We start from the raw sequence: 19,842 nt of genomic DNA, 5'->3' as shown, positions 1-19,842 counted from the left end.
AGTATTCTCAACTGGATTGGTCTGAGAAGTATTTCATGATGGGTAAAGTCTTTTTACAGGCAAAATGAGAAATAGTGATTGACTGTTTTAAAAAATAATTAGAATAATAATAATAATAAAAAAATAAAATAAATAAAAAAAATTAACCCTAAACAAATTATTATCTGTTTCTTTTAAAAAATGTACCCAGTTCTTTTTTGCAAGTAACTTATTCTCTTATCAGATGTTTTAATTTATCTCTCATTTTGAAAAAAACTTTTTCATGATTATTTTTTATTTTATATTTGAAAACAACATTATCTGAATTTCATGTGATTTTAATTCTGATCTTTATTTTTTCTACCCACTTTTGCTCATGGTAGCTTATTTCCTTATATATTTTGTAGTTTTGGATTGTGAGCTCATAGACAGCTAGGTTTTATTTTTGAACATCTGTGTTATCCCTTACCATTCTAAGTTGAGGGTATTTTGTTTCCAAATAGGATTATATTTATTTCTTGCTTGGTGTGTCAAAGTAGTATAAAGCAGGAACCAAATTTTTGTCTTGTGGTTTCTGGACCCTACAATAATTATTTAGATAGAATGGTTTAAAAAAAATCATTAAATCTTGTTAACCAGGTGTTATGAGCAGAGAATTATGTTAGCAAATACAAATACTTTCTGTCCTTCAGGAAATTCTCTGTACATGTTGTTAAATTAAAAATTCAGTTTTAAAGAGAGTTCATGGTTATGATTATTCAGGGAAGTGTTCCCCCAACACTCAAATGAATTTACCTCATTTACACTTCTACTCATAAAATAGTCCTTTATGTGACCCATATTTATTCTTCAGGTGTAATTTTTCATTTTTGTCCCACTTCTGATTTAAATGGTAGTTGATGAGTTCAGATTTGATTACTGACTTTGAGGGACATAGAACAAAATCTTGGAGGTGGGTCAGTGTTACAGAGAGAATTCATATACAAGTCTAGTTAAATATTTGGGAGTGAGCAAAATCACAGAGCCAAAGAATAAGGAGAAGAGAAGTGGGCTCAGGAGAACAGCATGAGAAATCTCAGAGAGAAGAAAAAATTGAAACTGGGAAAACGTAAGCACGTAGTTCCCCAGAGAAAAAAAGGAAAGTAATAAATGAAGACAAGGAGATCTAGAAAGGTGAGGACTTTAAGAAAAAAATATTTCAAAATATTAATCGGGATGCCATCTGAGAGTGGTTTTGGCAGAGTGCTGAAAAAGAAACCATGTTGCAAGAAAAAAGAACAACCAAATGGTGGAGAAACAGAAGTAGAGAGCCATTACTGTCTGAGAAGCAAAAGATATATTGGGTGGTTGGAAAAGTCATGATACATTTTTGCATAGAAAAACACTGAAAAATACTTTTTTGATGACCCAATAGTATATATAATTAAATAATTAAGACTGATTTTTAACATGGGGGTAGAGGAGGGAGGGATAAAGAGAGAGAGAGAAGAGAGAAATTTCTGACAGGGTCTTGCTGTCATGATCCTTTGCCCCAGCCTCCCAGTCAGCTAGGCTTTACAAGTGCCCTGCGACATGGTCTCAGCTTTGTGCATTGGTCCCCTATTACTTAGGCTACCATGGTTGGGTCAAAAACTGAATATTTAATTTAGCAACATGTAGAGGGAAGTTCTTGAAGAACATAAACTATTTGGTACTTGCTAATGTTACTCTCTGCTCATAACACCTGATTAACCAGATTTTATGTTCATTCTTTTAAAAACCCTCCCTCTCTAAATAATTAGTTCTTACCTATCAATATTTGGATGGATTAAGGTAAAGTAAGTCATAGCATTTCTCATTTGATATTTTCCAAAACCTTTATTTTAGGACTTGTATACATTGAAAATATGGTTTATTTGTTTCAAGGATAAGTATTCAACCAAGCTTAGAATAAATCAAGTAACTTATGACATTCACATTGGAGAAAATGAAAGATCATACCCTGTAGTCCTTTTGGCTGTCAGCGGTGGCCTTCCTCTTGTATTGGTCTGATAGGCCATCCAGCCTTTCTCAAATTGTTCTGTTAACACTCCTCTGGGAAAACGATTTGGTATACTTTCATAAAAGGATTTCATGATTAAACTAACTTGGAAAACTCCCTTTTAAAAATTGTAGGCCTCATTTGGCGATTCATAAATTTATTAGCACATTAAAGATTTTGAAAAGCATAGTTAAAAAAAAAATCCCTGTTGAACTTGAAATTCTCAAACTTACACGAGTGAAGAAAATGGGTGGTGTGTGCATGTGTGTGTGTGTGTGTGCATGTGTGCATCTTTCACTGATGGTATGTAGGGCGAGAGAGAGAAAGAGAAGATTCTAATTAACACTTTATGAAATACTGTCTTGTGTAACTAGTTTGGGAAATATTGATTGAAAATCTCTAGTACAAAACCGTTTTCAAATAAATATTAATATAAGGGCTTCCTAAGTGCCAGTCCCTGTGCTAAGCAAATAGGCAAGGAACTCACAGTTTATAGGCTCCACTTTTTTATTCTGTGTTTTCCAAACACTCTGCTCTGTGTAAGAAAACCCCAGTCATTTAATGATCCTGAATTTGCATTAGGTAGCAGCATTTGGGAAATCTGAGTCTCTGTTGGTTCCAACAAACAGAACTTCAGTCTAACTCAGATAAACAGGCTAGGGGTCAGTAAGAGAGAGAATATTATAAGATTACAGAGATTTATAGAAACAATAGGATAGTTTGGATTCATGAGATTCAGGATGCCATCAAGAATGAGGCAGTTGCTTAGTCCATATGTCTGTTTCTTGTGAGTGGTCTGGTCTTTTGTCTCAGTTTTAGTATTTCTGAGGCGTTCTCTCTTTTTGAAGTCTAATTTGGCCATCCTAGCCCCACATCCACATGACCTTTTGAAGCTGATGCAATTGATTCCTGGCTAGTGAATCTACTGGCTGGCTTGGGAATGGTGTCCACAGTATTCCATTTAACCAGGAATAGCCAGTTGCATGATGTAGAGAGTTGCTTCTTTAAGAGGGCTGTAGTGGTATTGAAATGGAACATTAAATAATGTAATTTGGATGAGGAATTGTAGTTTTGGGGGATGCAAACGGTGATATTTTTATGTTGCATTCTTTACTATGCATAGAAATTCCTAAATAGTTCCCACCTTTATTTACAAAGCATGAATTCCAGAGGAACTAGTAAATAATACTTACCCAAAGAGGTAAATAAACTCTAAAATAAAACAGAGTCTCTCTTCTTCTCTTGATCCTTTAGCTAATATGACCTGTTAATGTTGGATATAGTGCTCACAGAAATATCAAATACCTTCTCTCCAGCAGTTATGGAGATTAGGAGAGAATTTTACTTTTTTCACTTCTCAACCTGCTGAAATGACTTACTGAAAATTTTTTCATGTTGTGTGGAATAATTTTTTTTCTTTGCCAGATGGTGCATGTATTCACCAGAGAAGATAGACAGAGAGAAAGTGTGACACAAAGAGAAGAGAAGTGAGACAATACCCTCCCTGCTATGGGAATGGTCACGTTGCAATCCTGTCTCCATTTCTCCCTCCTTGTGGATTTTGGGCCTGCATGTACATGCCCTGGCATGTTTCTCAAGTCACTGAGTTTGGGACTCAAACCACAAGGTTAGGCATGTGGAATCCAGTCACACTAACCAACACACCATGGGCTGGCCCAGTAAGGTTTGTAATAGTTTTACTATTAAGTTACTTTACAAAGGGCAGACTTCCTACATGGTCCATATTTTGTTACAAACCTTGCACAATACTCCCATGACCTCAGTCATGATATAAATAGCCACGTAAGCCCAACCCTTGTAGGTAACCATTGGTCGAAACAAAGGTATGTACAGAATAATATTCAGACTGCATCTTGTTTTTTTCTTGTGAGAATTTGGCAGATTGGAAATGGTCGAGGTACATTTTGAAACCTTAATCCTCTAGCAGATCAGGATCCACTGAACAAGCCTGAGCCTGTTTTTTCCTCTTTTCACAATGGCACACAGAAGGTTCTACTGATCTCTCCATTGGCAGATTCAGGCTTAACTCAGTATCCAGATTCACAGGGACTTGAAACAGGAAGTAATTAAACCATGTTCAACTCTGATAATTTTGCCTTCTGATTATTAGTTTCCCAGGGAAAGACTCCATTAATAATATAGTCTCTAATTAGTCTGGTTTGTAAAATAGTTCCTTATTACTATATAGTAGCAATTAATTCTTCTGTTATCTACTTTAATTTCACATGTATGCTAGATTGCCTTCGTTAGGCTTCCAGGTCTGATTACCCAGGACAAGAAATGAGTCCTTTAAAAAACCAGTTCAGACCTTGGAATATGGCAATCTCATCAAGGTTCTGCCAGATGCTTCCAGCTTACTAACTTTTCCATCATTTCCAAAGTTAGAAATTCCTATAAATCTTTCAGATGGAGCCTTCCTTTAGGCTTTTTCTGACCCTGGAGTTGATTTGTAGATACTTGGCTACTCGGCAAGGACTACATTTCAGTTGCTCCTATGGGTCAGCAGGCCCTCCCAGAAGCACCCATTCTCCGGTTAATGAGCTGAGAAGCTGTTCAGACTTCCCATGGCCTGCTAAGTCCAGAGATATTTCGAGAGTGTAGGTCCGGGACACGAACCATGGTCGACTACGTGGGAGTCCAGCGACATAGCCATTACGCTAAGTGCTGGTCCTTCCTTTAGGCTTTTTCTGACCCTGGAGTTGATTTGTAGATACTTGGCTACTCGGCAAGGACTACATTTCAGTTGCTCCTATGGGTCAGCAGGCCCTCCCAGAAGCACCCATTCTCCGGTTAATGAGCTGAGAAGCTGTTCAGACTTCCCATGGCCTGCTAAGTCCAGAGATATTTCGAGAGTGTATACTTCAGATTCCAACCCCTGTATGGGAAGTTCTCTTATATTTAGAGGGTAAATATATTTTACTTTCAATATTATGACTAGTTACTTGGTTGTAGCTAACTGAGTGTTTGATGGAAAGGGTGCTGAGGCTGATCCTGTACGCTCCAAGGCTAAATTTTGGCTGCTGTGAGAAGAATGAAAAATACCTAACTGAGGGAGTGAGATCCTTATTGTTCTAGGACACACCTGGAACTCCTAAGGGAAACACATTCACCATTTCTCTTTAACTTATCTTCAATATTCATCCCTAAACTTGGGTGAGCATCTGTGAGGAAAAAAGTTTGCTGTGGGAACAGATTCTTAGGGTGTTTGTCGTTCTCAGCTGGTCCCTGAGTTCCCTCTTCCTTTCCTCTATTTCATACTTCCCAGTTTTGTCACCAAGCTCTTTACGCCATGTATAGTATTTCTTGAATTGGCAAGATTGCTGTGGTGTAGCATTCACACATTGGAACTGACTTGACAAAATGTATTAAGGTCTCACCATTATATATATCAGATATTGTCCTAGGTGCTTGGTGTAACTACAGTAGGCTAGCAGGCTGGACGCTGAGTTGCTGTTATGGGTTACCCAATCACCTGCACTCACCAATGGTTATTCTCCTGACTTCTGATGCCATCATTCAAAGGCTTTGGCATCTGCTTTGGCCATTATCTTATATTTCTTACTGAGTGAACTGCCTAGTTCCTGTCCCTCCATTCTTTGCCTTGATATCGCAGTTCCTTACATGAGAATTTGAAGCTGTGTTTCTGAGCCTCATCCTTACAGTTGGGACCCTGTAATCTCTGATTATACATCTCATGGGCCAACTGCCTCCTCAGAGCTTCCAAGAATTAGTCTATCAAAATTTGCCACCCATTCCCTTTCTATAACCCTTGGCTATATTTTGCTAATTTGTGTTCCGGACCATGCCTATTCAACTTTTCTATTCTCTGGGCTGAAGCTGTGCTGTCAGTTGGCCTGCACCCCGGTACCTCTTCAGGTCTAGGCAGTGTTAATATCAAGGTCAGTCTTACTGTGTATGACTTATGTTTTGTCACTGATAAATTGTGAGATACAATGGAATTAAAATATGTTTAGAAAATCTTATTGGCAAACCACTTTAGAATATCCTTACTATAACCATAGTTAATATATTTTTCTAGCTTTATTCTTTGCTTGAAGGTAGTGAAATGTTATGGCTGACTAAATTTCTAAGTTTTAACTAACCTAAGGTAAAAAAGTAGGCTCACTGTCAGAAATTATATTCACATAACTGATATAGAGCTGTGATTGTTGCAACTTGTTTGAGATAAACAAGGACACTTTAAAAATGCTTGATTCAGTCAAGCATTAGAATGTTCTTGACAAATCAATATGGATGTCAGCCCTAATGTTTTTGTTCACTTAACATTATATAGTAGGTGCTTTTGGTAGGCTATTGCATATAATCTGGTTTAAATTCTTTATAATACAATCAGTTTGGGATTATAAACATTAGTTGCTAGCCTCTTATTCATAGGAAGAAAAACTCCATTTGCTATTTTACACTGTGTTCAAGATACATGAGGACTGCCTACTTGAATAACAACAGACTTTCTTCATTAAGAACTCCCTTTAGGGACCAGCAGTTAGTGTAATGGCTGTCACTGGACTCCCATGTGGTCTACCACGGTTCGAGTCCTGGACCTGGTGGCTTAAACTCATGCCGGGTTCTTGTGTGTGCATGCCCAAGATCCCGAGAGGAGAACGGAGGAGAAGGGATTGTGGCATGGCCATCCCCGCTTGGGGGTGATTTCTCACTTTCTGTCTCTCTGTCTCTCTCTTTCTGGCGAGCACACGTGCCCTATAGCAAAAAATTCTCCAACAAAACAAAACAAAAAACCCCAAAAAAAAAAAAACCCAACTCCCTTTATAAGAAAAATAATATTTGGGGACCAGCATATGGTGTAATAGTTATGTCACTGGATGTGGTCAACCTGTTTGAGTCCCTGACCCGGCAATTTAAAACTCACGCTGGGATATGTGCATGTGTGTCCAAAATCCCGAGAGGAGAATGGAGGAGAATGGCCATCCCCCTGAGGGGTCTGATTTCTTTCTTTCTGTCTCTCTGTCTCTCTGGAAAGTGCACGCATCCTATAGCAAAAATCTCTCTCTAAAAAAAAGGAAAGTAATATTCATTGACAATTTGTGTGGATATAAAAAATTTAAGACACCTTTTCATTTTTTTTCTTGCCATTACCTCCATACCCAGTATCAGAAAAATCAGTGATAAAATCCTAGATATGTCTGATTCAAAGTGGAATTTAATTGATTTGAAAAACCTCAAGAATCTATGTAAACTCCTTATGGAGTTGGAAAATTTGTCTGGATCTGGGTCAGAAAACCACCATACAATACTGCTTTTAAAGCTGCTCTAGAATTATGCAATTCAAGGCAAGGGCTTGTATTTAGCAATGAGTTCTCACAATGGTTCAGTCCATGTGAAAAAATGTATGGACTATGCCATACTGGAAGCAGATGAGACCGGAGACTCCTGGGCTCATCCGCATTAGCTGCATCACTGTATCCCGTGGATGACATTGTTCCTGATTCCTATGCAGTCTGTGCCCCTCTGCCATCTGGCTCAGCCCAGCTCCAGCACCATAAGGTGAACTGAACTGTTAGTGGTAGGAAATAGTGCTCTATATTTGTCACGATGTACTAGCACAGACCCAGAAGTCAATAGCTGCCTGACATTCCAGAAAACTTTCACATGGCAGTGAGTTAAACTTCATGGAATGTCTTTTTCCAGTGGATGATGAAGTTGTTTAGCAATGGTTACCTTTTGTGGAAGAAAATCTTGTTAAAAAGTGAGTAGCCCCAGGAAAGTTTGAAATTTGTGTCCTTGTTTTTGAAGTAGACACACTACTAAGTTCATATTCCTTAATTAGGTGGGAGAAAACACTGGAAGCATTGATATGCTAGTTTAAGAAGAAAACACAAGAAATTCCAGTTAGACATTTTTTTTTTCCCATTTGACTATCTGATACACTGAGTTGATGTGGGGCTTCTAGGAGTTCTGCATTTTTATCTTTTGACAGTTTACTAATTAGGACATCATTAAACTACATTAGCAAGCTTGGAAGCTCAGAAAGCAAAGTCCCTGGGAAGGACTAGAAACTTCCAAGACATCAGAAATTCCTGATTGACTGTCTTATTTCTCTGCTTTCACATTTGCTCACTGTTCTCTACTCTTCTATTTTATGTCTTCATTCCCAGCTCCCCTCACCCATCAGATATGGTACATCTTAAATATGAAACTGCTCTAATTAGAGGGCTTAAACTCTGAGCACCAGCTTGGCATGTCTCCCAATTTGCTTATGAAGGTCTTCAGTTTTTTGGGGACATCTAATCCCTTGGACCTTAATATTTTTTCAGACTAGAAATATACCTCCTCCCCAGGAAAGGAGATTTAATGTGACTAGAATGTGAAGAAAACCATGCAATTTCTGTTTGGTCTTCTTACCAGTGAAACTTGTCACTGTCAAATAAACACAACACATAGTAAAAAAGATTTTTTTACTTCAGGAATGAAAAAGTTTGGTCTTCTGTGAGGAAAGGAGGTGGCATGGTGGTTAAGGAGCTGGACACTCCCACATGGCTGACCAGGATTCGAGTCCTGAATCTGGTGGCTTGCTTTCTCGCTTCCTTTCTCTCTCACTCTCAACATCTGTCTCTCTCTGGTCAAGTTAAAAAATAAATGAATGAATAAATAAGATAAAATAATTATAAACAAACAAACAAACAAACAAAAAGCTATAGACCCGAGCCCTCGCTGCCTGTTCCGCATAGCATTTCATGCAGATGTTATTGTGTCTTTCCTCCTGGGGCTTGACAGCCCAGTGAGGTGCTTTAGGTTTGAGCTGTTCCTGTGGTGAAAACTCTGCCAGTGATGAATGTGCCTGGCAGGTTGTCACTGATCTTGCCTGGCGTGGAGAGTGAGGCAGCCAAGGGAATGAGGAGAAGAGGAGGAAGAGTTGCTTGCAGGATCAGTAGGGCCTGGGAATTAGGCTCTAAGGGCTTAGAATGTATAGGAAGTTCCTTTTATGAGGGGCCATATAGTAATTATTTAATAGTAATGGTGCATACTGAGTCTCTACCTCATATCAGTGGCTATTTTATGCTCTTTACACTGTGGTCTCTAGTCATAACTTGAAACTACTTCACTTCTATCATCACTGAATGTAGCATTTTACGTCATGACCGCTCATCAGCTCCTATTCTTCCACCTCGCTTGCACCACTTCTCTCGCCATATCTATTCTTAGATGTCCTCAGGACTTCTGAGCCACTCACATCTCTCTCTTCTTTAGCCATAACTGTCTCCCTTCTTCACCATCTTCCTTACACAGATAGTCTGTGGCTTGTTATTCAATAACATTCTGGATAGTTTTCTAGATTTCCTGTACCTAAATCTTTTTGTAATATCCATCTAGAAAAATCCTAAACCTCATGAATATAAAAATAGATTTATTCTATGTTTGGGTGACTGAGAGATGATGGAAAAATCACTCATCTAGGCTCTCAACATGTCAATTTACAGTTGTGTTTATCTTGTCACTCTGCTCTGCCACTCTCTTCAGTGATACTTCAGAACTTCTCCATGCTCCTTAGTCTTCCTGCCTCATATCTCCTCAGTCCTATTTAGTTGATGACTTCACTCATTATCACTCATTATTCATAAGAAAGTAGGAGGATCCAGGGGCAACTTCCTCAGTTTCCCACCACCATACCAACATGGGGACCTGCCTGTAAATCTGTGCTCATGCTGGGCTCTTGGTTTTGCTTATTTCTCCCCTTCACAACCAAATTTCTCAAACAGATGTTTGCATGTGCTGCCTTCATTTCCTCAACTGCTACTTAGTCTTGATCCAGTGTAAGCTGCATTCTGTCATTATCATGACACCAGACAGTTCATGCTGAGGTAAGGAAGACCACCCTGGAGGCATTCTTCAGTCAATATCTTATTTTCTGGTTATTCCTCTTCTGCTAGGTCTTCAAATGAAAGCAGTATTCAGACTCCTCACTTGACTTCCCACTTTCTTTTTCTGATTCTATAGTCTGAGCTCTCATCCTACATGATTTCACCTACGAGATGACTTAAGTTATAGGCTATAACCAAATGGCTCCCAATGTTTAATCTACAGTTAAGATGGTCACATATTAATAGTTCCCAAGTCCTACTCAGGAGAAATTTCTACTGGAATATCTCAAAAGTTCCTTAGAAACCTAGCTGTCATTCATGTACTTTCTTTCTCTCAGCCTTCAACTCTCATCCATCATACTCAGCACATTACTGACCCTAATATTAAGACACTTTGCCATCTAAGTATTTCTTGAGTTTACTTCCTTCTGTCTCTGCTGACAGAACCCTAATCTAAGACTCCATCACCTTAGTGTCATAGCAGCCTCTAAATTGGCTTCCTCATTTCTAACGTTATCCTCCAATAAGTTCTCTACAGTGCAGCCAGAGGGATCTTTTCCAAACGCAAACATGATCATTCCTTTAAGTGATTTCCTATTAGTTTTATGATAAATATAAACATATTTATATTTATAACATCTTTTCATACAATCTTTGACTTTAGCAGGCTCCCTGCCTGCCTCTATAGTCTCCTCTGTGCCAGTGTTCCTCTTGTTCTCTCATCAGTTGTTAACTTCTTCCGACCACAGGTCCTTTGCACGTACAGTTGCCTCTGTCAGCAGTGGCCTCCTTCTCCCTTACCTCTTTACTTAACTAATGCCTACGAATTCTTAGATCTCAGATCAGAGATCACTTTTCTAGGCAAGTCTTCCTGGTTTCACAGGTCTCAGCTAAGACCAGGTTAGGCCCAGCTGTTGTAAGATCACACTGTGGCCATTTCTTTTCTGGTACCAGTCACTGTTTGTAATTATTGATGTGAATCTTTGATTGATGCCTGCTACTTATTAGAATGTAAGTCTCATGTGAGGGGTCATAGCTATTTAGCTTGTCATTTTCTACTCATTGCATTCAGAGTCTGGCACAACCTATTATGTCAATAAGCATTTAACCAACTATGTATATAAGTATATTTTTATGAATTTGGTCATTATAATAATTCTAAAGGTAAGTCTTGATTATTCCTATAAACTGAAGCTCTGAAATTGTATAACTTTTCTTAAATCACACAGGTTAAAGAAATGGCAGAACTAGGATTCATTTTGCTCTTAGATTCTACATACCTTATTGGGCAAGATGGCTCTTAAAGAATCTTAATTAAACCAGACATTTTGTTTCAGAGTTTTACTGTGAAATTAAATATTGGGTTGTTGAAAAAGTCATGACATGTTTTTCTATGCAAAAATGCACCATGACTTTTATGATGACCCCCAATTTTTAATTCGTGATATTAACTATATGATATAGTGCTTGATTTGAAGACACAACAAAATAAAACAAAAATACTGTCCATATTACATGCACTGAGAAGGTTTAAACAAATTTTGAAATAGACGTTTTTGGGTCATTAAAAACAATGATATTCACAAATGCTTGTGATAGGATGTCAGTGAGAAAAAAGGACTAGAAATTTATGTGTATAAGGTATTAATTATGCAAAATGAATACAAATGGGCTAGAAAGACATAACCTATTTTAGTAATAGTTGTTTCTTCTGGGTGATAATATCATAAGTAAGTTTTTTCTAGTATTTTCTGTACTTGCCCAATTTTCTATGATAATGTATTATTTTTAAAAATTCTTACATAAAATATATTTATTAAATAAGCAATAACAACCAGGAACAAATAATTATTAAAAGACCTCATAATCTTACTTTGATCTTTACAAAATCTATCTAGTGATCTTTAGTCTGACTATACTCTGGTGGCTCAGCTGCTAGTAAGTCTTAACTTCCCAGTGACCACTGCCTAGTTATCTCTGCTTAAAATTAACACACAAACACACACACACATCAAGAAATTGGACTAGCTCTTAGTGCAGTAAATAGAAACTGCAAAGGTAAATAAAGCTGGATTCCAAACGGCTGATCAAGCTTTGAATCCTGGCCCTGGGGGCTTGACAAACATGCCCAGAAAGTTGACAGGATGCAGAATTGGAAGAAAAAAGATTTTGGAATGACTGGTTCCATTGGAGAGTGATTTCTTTGTCTCTCTTGTACATTTACACATGCACTTAGACAAAAACATTAAATTTTTATATTGTGAAAGATATATTTCAGGATATATTGGAGACAGGCATTTCTTTTTTATTATAAGAAAATGAATAGCCCTCTAATCCATAAATTCAATGAACATGTCATTGATCCAAAATTTTGAAAACATTTCTTCACATTGTACTCAGTAACACAATTGTTACTTTACATTTACTTATCCACTCCCCACCTCACTCTTCTCTAAAAAAAAAAAAAAAAAAAAAAAAAGAAAAGAAAAAGAAAAAAGGCAAGAAATGTACAACTTCTGTAACTTCGTAGTTGTCTGTGGTTCACTGAGATGCCTCAGTGCAAAATTCTGGTAACTTCCTCACAGCTCTGTTGCAGATTCCTTTCCTGTAGCTTGAGAAACTCTCAAGCATTATCTACGATGCTAACTATAGGCTTGTGCCCTGTGGACAAGAGAAAAATGTTCAAAACAGTTCATGTGAAATCTTCTTAATAGCATTCCTTACCAAATCAAGCAACAATAAAAACAGAATAAAAACCTTGTTATAATGCTTTACTTGAGATCCATCTTAGCCACAATTCTATTATCTGGAAGCAATCATTTCATTGATTCATGAGCATTTACCAACCATTTATTAATTGTCTAACATTCATTCTTTTTTGATTTGTTTGAGAGAAGTTTTTTCTCTAGGGCAAGTGTGCTTACTAGAAAGACAGAGAAGGACAGAGAGAGACAGAAAGTGAGAAATCACCCTCCGGGAGGATGGCCACACTTCAATCCCTCATCCTCCATTCTTTTCTCGGGATTTTGAGCATGTATGCACATGCACCCAGTGTGTTTTAAACTTCTGGGTCTGGGACTTGAACTTCGGTTGGCCATGTGAGAGTCCAGCAATAACCATTATGCCATTTGCTGGTTGCAATTAATATACTTTAGATATCATATTAGTCCCAGTAGGAAGACTTAGAGAAAAAATGGAATGTATCAGCTGTAGTCTACCAGTACTGTACAGCAGAACGTTCTGTGATGAGGGGCTAGATCTGTATCTGTGCTGCCTGACTCAGTAATCACTAGCTGCATGTGCCTATTAAATTCTTGATAAGTGGCTAGTGTGGCTGTGGACCTGAATTGTTAATTTTTTAAACAAAAGCTTTATTGAGATATAATTTGCATAACATGGAATTCAGTCATTGAAAGTGCACAATTCAGTGCTCGTTAGTATATTCAGAGTTGTGCAGTTGTTACCACAGTCAAATTTAGAACATTCTTCTTACCCTCATAAGAAACCCAGCACTCGTTAGCAGTCACTGCCCGTTCCCTAGACTGAGGCGACCGTTACTATTTTTCCTGTCTCCATGAATTTTCCTGTTTTGGACATTTCATATGAATGGAATCACAATATGTGGTATTTTGTGACTGGGTAATTAAATTTTAGTTTATTTAAGTTTAAGAACCACATGTGGCTAGTGGTTGCTATAAGAAAGCAAGTGGGGTGAAAGCCAAAAGACAGATGCTCAAGGAATACTGAAGCCTAAAGAGAAGATCCTGCAAAAGAGTCATGTGGAAAAACAGGCCAGAGAGATAAGAGATGACTCTGGATAGAGCCTGTACATAAGACAGGTTCCTGACAAAGTGAACCAAATGATACAGAGGGGATAGTGACTGAGTAGCCGTCCCATGGCAATGAGCACTATAACATGGTGCTGGTGAGGCAGTGTAGGCAGGTGGCACTTCTGTGTTAATTAGAGAAGGAGGAAAGGAACAAAAATTTAAAATAGCTTGAGAGAAGTGTCAGGATTGACTTTTTTTTTCACAATAGGGCACAAGTACTTGCTGGAGAGAGACAGTGGTGGGGTGTAGGGAGGGTGAGATAACCACGCCGAAATCCCTTCTTCGTTCTCCTTTCTGAATTTTGGGCATGCACGCACATATGCCAGGCATGATTTTCTTTTCTTTTAGACATTTTTGCTATAGGGCACATACACTCATCAGAGAGACAGAAAGTGAGAAATCACCAGGGGGGATGACCATTCCACAATACCTCCTTCTTCATTATTCTCCTGGGATTTTGAGCACGCACACGTGTGCCCAGTGTGTTTTAAGATGCTGGATCCAGGACTCAAGCTGTGATCAACTCTGTGGGAGTCCGGCAATGTAATCATTAAACACTTTGCTGGTCCCACTCTGGCATGATTTTCAAGCTGCTGGGTCCGGGACTTGAACTGATGTTAACCATGTGGAAATCCAGTGTGTTAACCACCATGCTATGTGCTGGTCTCAGGACTGATTTTGTTTGCTTGTTGTTAATGATATTTTCAGTGGAGGAACAAGTCTGTGTGTAGACAGAAGAGAAAGATTCAGGGGAAATGAAGGTATTAAAGATGACCGAGTAGGTCCTGGAGGATGTGGGCCAAAGTAGCACCAAGGTGATAAGCAGACATACTCCCATAAGCCCTGCTAAGGAAGACGGAAGTCATTTCAGAGGCAGGAGTAAATGAACAAAAATTAGGTAAAGATTCAGAGTAATTTTTATATAGAAAAAAGGTAAATCTCATTGATTTTTGGGAAATTGGAATAAGGCCTTCCAAGGATTAGTCTTGGTTCCTCCAACTGCACTGTGATTGTGTGTGGAGAAGGAAGTACTAAGTCCTCCAGGTGGTAAATTAATCGCTGGCAGGTCTGTTGCTGTCCAGGTGAACCTGTCTCCAAAATGGGGCAGACATGGTCCATAGAGCTACGTGAGGTACAGAAAGATCCTGATGGGTCAGTTTTCACTTCTAAAAAATGAAAATTGCCCCAAATTTACATGTGAGATCTTTAAAGAATTGTGGCTTCATCAGCTCACTCACCCTCCTCTCCCTCTTATTCTTCTTTCTTTACCTCCCCCCTCTATACTTTGCACCTTTTTTTTTTTCCCATTTATTCTTTTTTTGGTGGGTTTGTAACCTAGTTCTTTATTTTCCATAGGACATAAAAATAAATACATAAAATAATCATTTAATCTATATATCTGGGGACACAATATATAAAGATTTACTTTGATGTATCATTAATATAAAAGGGGCTACAAAGAGGTATATAAACTTTCTTTGTTTTTGTTTTCACATCTAATTATTGTACGTCTTTACAGTATATGATATGGGTTCTCAAAGCATAAATGCATTTCATGTCAGACTAGTCAAAGATATTACCATACACAATAACTTTCTATTCCTGTGCTTTTTTTAAAAATTTATCAGAAAACAGTATTTTTTGCTCTACAACATTTGTCCTACCTACAAAGAAAAATGGAAACAAATAAAACATAAAATTTTGATAAATTCATCACTAAGCTGTACTACAATAAATATAGAATTTTGTGTAGATAAAATATTCTTTTTTTTTTTTTTTTTTTGCCATAGGGCACATGTACTCATCAGAGAGAGTGAAAATGATAAATCACCCCCCAGGAGGGTGGCCATGCCACAATCCCTTCTCCATTTTCCTCTCGGGAGTTTGGGCATGGGCTCATCTACTCCTGCTGTGATTTTTCCAACTGTTGGGCCTAGGATTTGAACTATGGTTGGTCATGTGAGAATCTAGCACCTTAAACACACACTACCTTCTCGTCTGCTGAGCCATTTTTAAAAAATATTGTAACAGTGGAAGAGTTAGGAAATGCTTTGAAAATCCTAAATGAAAACAACTACTCAAACATAGGAGAAAAGTATAATTAATACTATAAATTAGTAACATTGTATAGAATGAGTTTTCTATGTAGATGTTTTGGATATTAAAGCCAACTTTTGTGGTCTTCTCAACATATGAAACATATTTACATATGTATTTATTTATTTTAGGCTTTTAAAACCAAGGACGGCTATCTTGTAGTTGGAGCAGGAAATAACCAACAGTTTGCTACTGTGTGCAAGGTAATCTATACTCATTGAATGAGGGGATGCTACATGGATTGATTCACTTACTAGAAAGCCAAGGAAGATTCAGTTTTGCCTAGAATAATGATGCTAAGTCCATAGTCAACTCAGGACTCCTTTAAAAAAAGCACATTGGATAATTTGTAATAATTTTATATTATAGATAGTCTAAATTTTAGGATTGTCTAGACTTTCGTTTTACTTGATATTTTTAGTTTCTATCTAGACTTTTGGTCTTCTTTTTTTTTTTTTTTTTTAAATTTAAGGCCTTTTTACAGTTTTAATCCAAAAATAAAATTTAGTTTTTTAAACATAGTTTTATTAATAGTCTTTTAATAATAGTTTTTATTTTTATCTTTATTTTTCTTACATGTTGGCAAAATCCTAACCTACGGAGGACTCTTTCTGACTGGGAGATTAGTTTTTGTACTAACTATATTATTTTTTTTTCTTTTCTTTTGAGAGTTTTTTTTTGCTCTCACCAGAGAGACAGAGAGACAGAAAATGAGAAATCACACCCTAGGGGGGATGGCCATGCCGCAATCCCTTCTCCTCCATTTCTCTTGGAATCTTTGGCACGCATGCGCATGCACCTGGTGTGAGTTTAAGCCACCAGGTCTGGGGCTTGAACCGCAGTCGACTACATGGGAGTTCAGTGACATAGCCATTACGTCAGCTGCTGGTCCCATACTAACTATAATATTATGAGCTTTCAGTTTTATTAAAGATGCCTGCGGATTTTCTAGATCAGACTTATTTATTGTAGTTACCTTATTATGTAGAAAAATTATTTATTACCGTTCCTCTTTTGTATGAGAGGTTAACGAGAAGAGCTAAAAACCACAGCAAAGGAGTGGGAAGTTCCACGGGAAGGTGACAAATGGAGATAGTTCTGACTGCTGGAAGGGCTGGCACATCGGAGGTGGGAAAGAAGGGAGCTTTTATAATGGTGACTCTGAGTAAGTGTAGAGAAAATTGACTCCAACATTTGATCTGGGATCAAAGAATCTTTATTATGAACGGTCAATGTTAAAAATATGAAACATACGGAAGCCGTTGCCTGTGAAGTCATTTGCGTAGTCTAAGTGCAGAGATGTAAAATCCAGTTCATTGCTATAAACGAGTACAGATTTTCCTCCTGGGCCATATGTTTTGGAGTTTTTTGTCTCCAGAAAGGAGGGCAAGAGAGGCAGAATTACTGGTTGACGTATTCTTCACTGTTGAAAATAACTGCACTGAATCCTTTTTATTCTTGATTCATTACTGTTGATCAATGGGGAACTTTTGAACTTCTTCATAAATATCCATAAGAATACTTTTTGAGAAAGATGTTTATTTCAAAGCAGAATATTTGCCATAAGTTTTAGTACTAAATTATGACTTTGTTATGGAGACATTTTTAAAAGAATATCAGAGGGTCTTTGAAAATGCTGTGCTTGACCTTGATTTGCACAAATGTGAATCAGGAATGACAATGCCCACAGTGGACCCTGAATATCTATAAAACTCTTTGCAATCCTTGGAAGAAAAATTCATGCAGAATTATGTGTTATTTGTATTATTGAGTAGGCATCCTGAGTGAATGTGTCTTTTCCTGTTTTCATAATTACATATTTATGTATAAAATGTCCTAAAAACATTTTCACCGAAGAAAAATCTGTTCCCTTATACTGATGATGCAAGTTCTCCTGCCTTCCACATGATATATAGTAAGAAAGTTTCTTCTAAATAGTTTTTACTCAGATTTACCCTTGATAAAGGGGCTCATTGTTCAAATTGGCCCTATAGAAAATGAGGTCCCAGGTTTCAGAGTAAGCCCATCGAAGTGTTTCTTTGGCAGATAAAGTCCATTGGAAAAGGTGGGACAGCTCACTCCCTGGGGAGAAATGTAGCAGTGTTTTCTGTGATGAAAGGGTGGAAATGACTTATGCTCAGTTCTTTCCAAAATGATATATTGGTTAACCAAAGCATCTCAGGGAGAGGCCTGTTTAGGGAGCTCTCATTGTCAGGGGTTGGAGTGGGAGCAAGACTGTCAGGTTCAAGGGTTGGGGTTCAGGAAAAAAATCTTACATATAAAGTAAACCTTGGCTTATAACGAATCCTATTTTATGTCCCTTAACATGATACAGAACAGCAGAGAAAGTGAGCATATGTAAGCTATTTTAAGCTGATTGATGCCAACATTAATGGATATTATTATTTGAAGTATATTGACATTCTTTTTAAAGTCATTTAGGCTGAAGGCTTCTTTTATTGGAAGCAATATGCATTGGTTCTCAACTTTAGTGTATGTGGTATTTTCCTTGAGTGCCATTCCCAAAGATGTTGATTTAGTTTCTCTGGTGTGGTGCACAGGAAATGTCAATTATAATGAGCACTACAAAGTTGACTTTGTGCAGGTGGACTGAGGACATTATAGAACAGTTCTTAAGGCCTCTATGAATCTTGTCACTAGTCAGGTGACCTCTACAAGGTATTTAGTCTTTTGTAAGCATCTGTTTCCTCATGTATAAAATAAAGATTATAGTATCTAAGTACAGTAATATATAACTTGTGGGGCTTTATAAGGGTTAGAGAATTAAATCACTTAGTGTAGTCTTGGCCTGTAGTATGCATAATACATCGTCTCTATAAAAGTCAGGTGTGTATGACCCAGCTGCTGTGGCTCAGGTAGTGGGATGCTGCTGTGTGATACTGAAGGCATATGAGAAGACCCAGGGTTCAGACTCACGCTGACTGACTAGAAGGCTGTGGGGAGGATCACAGCATGAAAAGACCCTTCCAGGTGTCCCTCTCTCTCTCTCTCTTTCTCTTTCTCATGAGATAAATAAAGAAATGAAAGAAAAAAAAAGATTAGGTGTGAAAATTCTGGTTCTGAGGAGGATAGTATAAATACATTGCACACAGTGATAAGACCTGTAAGTGTAGGCAGGTCCCCAGGAAACTAGAAAGAGCTGGAGAGATTGCAGAGAGGTATGAGCTTTGCAAAGCATTCTTGAAGTTATTTATGAACTCCTGGGTTCACCTCTGAGCTGCACATGCCCTGGTCTGATCCAAACATACTAAAGATGTTGAGAATTGAATTAATGAATAGATGACTGCCCAGATTGTAGTATGACCACTAAGTGGGGCACATGCGGGACAGATTCAAATTGCACTACAAAGGCTTTGAAAGCTGGACCAGCATTAGAGTCAAAGCACACAGAAGGTGGGTTGGAATTTGAAACTTGAACCGAACCAGCTCAATTGCTTGCTAAAAACAACAACAACAAAAATTCTCTGTAGGATCTAAACAAGACCCAGAGGCTCATAATATAATATTCAGAATGTCCAGGATATAATCCAAAATTACTCAGCATATGAAGAACCAGACTTGCATGAGAAAAGACAATCAATAAATGCCAATGCCAAGACAGCACAGATGTTAGGATGAACTCACGAAGGCTTTAAAACAGCTATTACAGAGTGCTTTAACAAGAGTCATAGACAGGGTTGAAATGGGAAAGTAGAAATGCTCAGCAAAGAAATAGAAGATATGAAGAACCAAATGAAAACTGTAGAACTAAAAATACAATAATCAAGAAAAAAACACACCTCACTGGATGAGCTTAGTAGCATAATGGTGATAAGAGAAAACAAAAAAGGTGAAGACAGATCAATAGCAATTCATTCTCAACAACAGAAAGAAAGAAAGAAAAAGGCCCCCTCCTGTTCACAAAAAAGAAAGTAAGAAAAAAAGAACAGGTCCTCAGGGTCTTATGGGGCAGTAACAGAAACATATCCAATATTATCATTGTAGTCCTGGAAAGAGAAGAGTACATGCTGAAAAAAAATATTTTAAGAACTAATAG

General features: G+C 37.7%; 1 protein-coding gene across 1 annotated transcript in view; it reads left to right on the top strand.

The window, feature by feature from the left end:
- The window catches only part of SUGCT (succinyl-CoA:glutarate-CoA transferase), a gene marked incomplete at its 5' end in the record, with an annotated part of 825,119 nt that overhangs the window by 300,809 nt on the left and 504,468 nt on the right, over window positions 1–19,842 (top strand). Inside the window, 1 exon segment of the mRNA XM_014585757.2 lies at window positions 15,917–15,988. Within this exon segment, the coding sequence (XP_014441243.1) occupies window positions 15,917–15,988 (72 nt within the window).

The sequence above is a fragment of the Tupaia chinensis genome, unplaced genomic scaffold, assembly GCF_000334495.1.
Source record: "Tupaia chinensis unplaced genomic scaffold, TupChi_1.0 Scaffold000088_1, whole genome shotgun sequence".
NCBI lineage: Eukaryota > Metazoa > Chordata > Mammalia > Scandentia > Tupaiidae > Tupaia > Tupaia belangeri.
This window is presented reverse-complemented; position numbering and strand designations above follow the sequence as displayed.